Source organism: Hipposideros armiger, unplaced genomic scaffold (genome assembly GCF_001890085.2).
Source record: "Hipposideros armiger isolate ML-2016 unplaced genomic scaffold, ASM189008v1 scaffold_464, whole genome shotgun sequence".
NCBI classification, from domain to species: domain Eukaryota; kingdom Metazoa; phylum Chordata; class Mammalia; order Chiroptera; family Hipposideridae; genus Hipposideros; species Hipposideros armiger.
In genome coordinates, this window is record NW_017731814.1 from 88,849 (window position 1) to 95,840 (window position 6,992).

General features: G+C 38.2%; 1 protein-coding gene across 5 annotated transcripts in view; it reads left to right on the plus strand.

Moving 5' to 3' along the window:
- The window catches only part of CD46 (CD46 molecule), a 52,781-nt gene that overhangs the window by 15,649 nt on the left and 30,140 nt on the right, over positions 1-6,992 (plus strand). For all 5 annotated transcript variants that reach the window (XM_019666182.1, XM_019666181.1, XM_019666180.1 and 2 more), the window contains exons 4-5: positions 719-804; positions 1,378-1,575. In XM_019666182.1, coding sequence (XP_019521727.1) covers positions 719-804; positions 1,378-1,575 — 284 coding nt within the window. The remainder of the gene's footprint in view (positions 1-718; positions 805-1,377; positions 1,576-6,992) is intronic.

The window sequence follows — 6,992 nt, forward strand, 5'->3', positions numbered from 1 at the left end:
TAGCCTTATTGAGAAGTACAATATATACGGAGAGGTGTCAAAGCAGAATAGTGAGAAGTACCGAAGGAATAGACTTACTCATGGTCATTACCGTGAGAGTCCAGAAGGAAGAGAGAGATTTCATCGAGTAGGAGTTTTCCTGAGCTACTTCAAGGAAGATATTCTGATCTGAAGAATATTCCTAAGAGCTAAAACTTACCTAGCACTCACTATGTGCCTGAGGCTAGCTCATCTAATAATCAGAACTACCGCGAGACATATACTATTGTTCCCTTTTTAGTTGAGGAAACTGAGCAACAGAAACAATAAGAGACTGGCCAAGCTCAAATAACAAGTCATTCATGGATTGGGACTCAAATCCAGGCAGACAAGCCCTAGGGCCTAATCTGTACTCAGTGGTCATCCTGACTGAGCAGAGCGGAAGGAGCAAAGGCAGAGAAGTTAATACGTGTGTCATTGCCAGAGATGGCGAACACCTGACTGACAGGATTGACAGCTTTATTTAGACATTTTGCTCTAGGTCAGTGTGTCCAAAGCAGAAACTGTTTATTTCATTAAATTGCAGATTTAGTTAGTACTTTCATAATAGATCATTTAAGAAACTTCTTCCAGAGACTACGGTAGTGCAGAAAAACAGCCATGTAAAAATTTTATTCATTATTATATGCATCATGTTAACTGGTAAAGAAAACAGTAATCTTTTTCTTTTCTCATTTAGTTTTTATTTACTTGGATCAGAAACTCTATATTGTGAACTTTCTGGAAATGGTGTGTCTTGGGATGATGTGCCCCCAACTTGTGAAGGTAAGTGTATTCTCTCTTTAGAATTTAGAGCAGCAGATCTCAAAGTTTTTGGCCTCGGATTTATGTTTTTAAATAACAGACCCCACAGAGCTTCTCTTCAGATGTGTTATGTCTGTTGATATTATTTTGGAATTGAAACTAAGAAGTTTTAAAAAATAATTTATTAATTCATTATTAAGAACAGTAAGCATAATACATATTAAAATATGCAATATATTTGTTACGAAATGTCAAATTTTTCTAAACCAAATGGCGAGGATAATGGCATAGTTTTACATTTTTGCAAATCTCTTCAATATTTGGCTTAAAGGAAGACCCCAGGATTCAAATTTTGCATTAACACAGCATTTTTAGTCTCTGGCAAATTTCGCCATACACTCCTAAGGATGAAAATGAATAAAGAGAATATATTTTCTCATAGAACTTTCTTCTAAATGGATAGTGGAGTCACAGCTAGATTGTAGAAATCATGTTAATGAATGTATTGAAGGCAGTTCATAGGACATTAGTAATGCTGTTGTAAAGTTTTAACTTTTCTTGGGCCTTTCCTGTCCTCTTTTTTCTCTTTTTAAGTGATTTTGTGTAAACCACCTGCAGAAATACCAAATGGAAAATACACCAATAGCCATAAGGATACTTTTCAATATAATGAAGTAGTAACTTATAGTTGTAACCCTTCCGGTGGACCAGATGAATATTCACTTGTTGGAGAGAGCCAGCTGATTTGTTCTGGGCATGTTTCATGGAGTAGTGAACCTCCTGAGTGTAAAGGTAATATATTTCTGTTTATCTCTTCACTTATGAATAGTAGGCAAACACTTTGTATAGACCTTTTACCAACAAGTAAAGAAAACAGCCATATGTGCTTTTTCCTCTTGTTACATTGGTTTCTAATTTGGTATAAGTAAAATAAAATAAAAAATAGTTCTAGTTGTAGAGTTCCCCACCGTTCACCCGACATGTTCTTGGCATTCCAATTTATACATTGCGAATTACTGTGTAGATGTATGAGTTAGGATTTTTTTTGCTTGAAATTTAAAGAAAATTACAAACAATATCCATAATGAACATAGAACCAAAATTCCTTGACAAAACATTAACAAATCAAATTCCTGTCATGTATAAATATAAGAATACATCATAATCAGGTAGAATTTATTCCACGAATGCAAGGTTGATTCAAATTTAAAAATTAATCAGTGTAATTTACCATATGAGAAGACTATAAAGAAGAAAAAGAAATACGTGATCGGGCCGGCCTAGTGGCGTGCTTGTTAACCGCTGGCTTGGGACGCCAGCTCTGAGCAGCAGGGTCCATGTTCGCATCCCACATGAGGGCCAGTGACACTACCCTCTACAGCTAAGATGCTGAACAACAGCTCAACCTGGAGCTGGGCTGCTGTGAGTCGCCGGCAACGGTGTAGGCTGCAGCCCCTGCTGCAGTGGGCTGCCATAAGCTACTGTGTGTGGTCGGCAGCCGGTGTGAGACAACAAGAGCCTCTGTGAGCCGCCGTCCAGAAGCTAGTGACAGATCTGCCTCGCCCAGGAAGAGCGCAATGATAATACCAACATGGGCCAGTGAAGCGACATCCTCCACAACTAGACTGAAGTACAAAAGGACAGCAACTTGTCTGTTCCCCTTTCCCAATTCCCCAATTTTAAAAAAAAAATATATATATATATATGTCATCATCTTAGTAGATGTGGTGGGGGGGAACATTTGACAGAATCCATCATTTTTTCATCATAAAACTCAGAGAACTAAGAATAGAAGGGAAAATCTGTCCTGATAAGTGGCTCCTACAAAAATCCCATAGCTAACATTTCACTTATTGGTAAATGACTGCTTCATTTTCTCCTAACGTAGGAACAAGACAAGGATGTCTACTCTCACTGCCTTAGCACAACAAGACAAGAAATAGAAATAGGCATACATATTGGAGAGAAAGAAATAACGTAGGCTGTAGGCATTATGACATGATTGTTTATGTAGAAAATTTGAAAGACTGAAGTTTCAGCCAGGTTGCAAACACAACATCAGTGTACAGCAATCATGTCTATATACTGTGAGCAGGAAACTTTTAGAAATTGAAATATTTAAGTAACATTTACTACCCCTCCAAACTACATATAAAATTTGAAAATAAATTTCATAACACATGTACCTTTTGAGTGGTAAAAACAACTAAACACTTATACAGGAAATTAAGGAAGACCTTAATAGAGAGAAATTCAATGGTCATGGATTGTAAGACTGAATTATAATAAAGCTATAAATTCCCCATAATTGATATATAATTTCTGCACAACCCCAATAAAATCCCAGTAGAACATTTTTGTATAAATTGATGAACTGATTCTAAAATTTATATGAAAAGACAAAAGAAGTATAATAGTAAAAATTTTGAAAAAATTAGAGAGGACTTATACTACTTGGTGTCAAGATTTATTATAAAACATACTATAAAGCTTGTAATGAAGACAGTATGGTATTGGTGAAAGGATGGCCTTAGAGAACAATAGAACAGAATAGAGTCTAGAACAGACCCTTTGAAATGTTTCCAGTTGATTTTATTGCAGATGTACAAACAGTTCAGTGGAAAAATGGTAAAAGAACATGCACAATTTGATATCTATATGCAAAAAAAGAAAGAAAAACTCAATCCATGTTAACACCATGTACATTCATTCAAAGCATTATATACTAAAATATAAAACCTAAAAATATACAACTTTTATTGTAAAATATAGAAGATATTTGTGACCTAGACAAAGGTTTCTTAAATACAACCCTAAAAGAATAACCCTTTAAGGAAAAAAAAAAATGAATAATTGGAACTTCTTAGAAACTCAAAAATTCTGCTCTCATGAAACAGTAGTAAGAATGAAAAAAATGAATCATAGAGTGGGAGCAAATATTTGCAAAGCACTTATCTATGATATGTAAATATAAAGATGTCTCAAACCAATATAAGAAAACATCCCATTTTAAAAAATGAGCAGAAAAAGCTGCCTGAAAAGTTAATGACCCAAAGATATCTGACAGCTCAGTTTGCGAACTTGCCACCGTGCGCTTACATTGGCGCACTGCAGAAAAAGCTCCGGAAGGTTTCCTAACCTTGGTGTATCAGTGTCTCACAGCTGTGTTCGTGTCGACGTGGGGCGGTGTCTTGCTGAGTGGCGTTCATTATTGTGTATTTTTGTGTGCTATTACAAGAATGTCTGATCTTGAATTAGAGTAATAAACAAACATTAAATTTCTCGTTAAACTTGGCAAAAGTGGAAGTGAAATCAGGGACATGTTAGTCCAAGTTTATGGGGATAATGCCATGAAGAAAATAGCAGTGTACAAATGCATTAAACGTTTTTCTGAGGGGAGAGAATGCGTCACTGATGAGAGAGGTCAGGGTGGCCAGTAACGAGCAGAACTGACGAAAACATTGCAAAAATTCATTGAATTGTGTGTCAAAATCATAGGCAGACTGTGAGAAGCATAGCAATCCAAGTAAACATCGATAGAGAAACAGAAAAATCTTAAATGAAATTCTTAGCAGGAGGAAGGTGTGTGCAAAAATGGTCCTGAAGGAGCTCTTACATCACGACAAAGCACCAGCTCACACGGCACTGCCTGTGAGGGAGTTTTTAGCCAGTACACAAATAATTGTATTGGAACACCCTCCCCACTCACCTGATCTGGCCCCCAACGACATCTTTCTTTACCCAAATATAAAGGAAATATTGAAAGGAAGACATTTTGATGGCACTCAGGACATCAAAGATAATACAACAACAGCTCTGATGGCCATTCAAGAAAGAGTTCCAAAATTGCTTTGAAGGATGAACTAGGCGCTGGCGTCGGTGCATAGCTCCCCAGTACTTGAAAGGTGACCATCGTGATATTAAGCAATAAGGCATGTAGCACTTTTCCTAGGATGAGTTTGCGAATTTAATTGTCTGAACTCATGTAAATTATGTCCAGCAAATCTACCTTAAAATCATTAGTGTGATTTACAGCAGTTTAGCATAGCAGAGAATAGATCAGTGAACCCAAAGTGAGGACGATAGTACCCAACATGATTTGAAAGAAATATGTTTTGAAAAGGGGGACAGACATACAGACCTGGGGAAGAGTAGCAAGTAGTCAAACATACATATTAATTGAGTTTCAGAAAGAGCAAAAACAACAGTATAGACAATTATTTGAAAAAGTTTTTGCCCCAAATTATCCACATTTGATCCAAAACAACAACCCCACAAGTCCAAGAAATTCAGTGACCCTAGCAGGATAAATAAATTTTAAAAATTTACTAAGAGGGGCAGGCCGAGTGACGCGATGGTTAAGAGCTGGCTTGGGACGCCAGAGGGCCCCGGCTCGGATCCCACATATGAGAGCAAGTGACACTGCCCTCTACAGCTAAGATGCTGAACAACAGCTCAACCTGGAGCTAGGCTGCCCTGAGTCACCGGCAACAGTGTAGGCTGCAGCCCCTGCTGCAGTGGGCTGCCATGGGCTACCGTGTGTAGCCAGCAGCCAGCGTGAGCAGCCAGCAGCCGCTGTGAGTGGCTGTCCAGAAGCCGGCGACTGATCTGCCTCGCCCGGGAAGAGCGCAATGATGGTGCCAACTTGGGCCAGTGAAGCAACGTCCTCCACAACTAGNAAGGATTAGTTTCTCAAATTACATAGAAAAGAAAAAATTATAGGAACAAACCACCGTTAATACTGGCTTTAATAATTGCCCATGTATGTACCTTCTGTGAAATGCTTATTTAGCCATGTGCCTTTGGGTTACTTTCTAGTGTCCTTCCGTTTCACACTTCAGGGCTCCCTTCAGCATGTTCTCAGGTGAGGTCTAGTTGTAACAAACTGCCTCAGCTTTTCTTTCCGGGAGAGTCTTAATATCTCCCTCGGTTTTGAAGCACGGTTTTGCTGGAAAGGGGATTTTTGGTTGACAGTTTTTTCCATTTAGCACTTTGAGTCTATCAGTTCACTGTCTTCTGGCCTCCAAGTTTCTGGTGAGAAATCTGCTCAATTCTACTTAGGATCCCTTGTACATCATGATTCACTTGTGTCTTGCAGCTTTTAAGATTCTCTCTATCACTGGCTTTTGAAGTTGGATCATTGTGTATCTTAGTGTGGGTCTCTTGAGTTCACCTTACTTGGAGTTAGTAAGCTTTCTGAACATTTATATCTTTCATCAAATTTGGGAAGTTTTTGGCCATTATTTCTTTAGATAGTCTCTCTGCCCCTTTCTCTCTGTCTTCTCTTTCAGATGCATATGACCAGAATGCATATATTGGTCTACTCATTGGTACCAAAGGACCCTTAGGCTCTGTTCATTTTTCTTCAATCTTTTGTCTTGCTGTTCATCAGACTTAAGAATTTCCATGGTCCTGTCTTCAAGTTCACTGATTCTTTCTTTTGCATGCTAAAAACTGCTAATTCCTCTAGTGAATTGTTCATTTAAGTTACTGTATTATTCAACTCCAAAGTTTCCTTTTTGTTTCTTTTTAGGTTTTCTATCTCCTAGCTGATATCTAGGTTGTGTTTACATGTTGTTATCTTGACTTTCTACATTTCTTCCTTTAATTCTTTGAGCTTCTTTAAAAGTTATTTTAAAGTGTTTGTGTATTAGATCTGGCCATTAGGTCTTTTTCAGGGAGAATTTATGTTAATTTATTTTTTCCTTTGAATGGGCCATACTTTCCTGTTTCTTTGTATGCCTTGTCATTTTTTTTCTTGAACTGGTCATTTGAAACTAATAATGGGGTAACACTGGAAATCAGATCCTCCTTCCCAGGGCTTGTTATTTTCTGTTTTTGTTTTTTGATTGTTGTGGGGACTGAAGATCAGCCTGATGTGTAAACTGAAGGTCTTCTCAGGTCTTTTCTGAGCCTTTCTCTGGGCGTGCACGGTCACTCTCTGATTTTCCATCATATGCAGTTGTTTTTGAATGTCCTAGTGTTAACGTCTGGCTCCATAAAGGGGGAAAAGCAAAAAATGAAGTGGGGAAGCAAAGGACACTGGACACTTTCCTACAGGATGTCACTTCAGTAGGCAGGGAATGGGCTTGCCAGAGTGGGGGACATGTGACAACAATGGCGGCCCACCTCTATCTGCTTTTCTCTGATCAGGAGCAGTGGTCAGTGATAAAGAGTATCGATCCCTGATATTTGTGAGGACTGGGTCC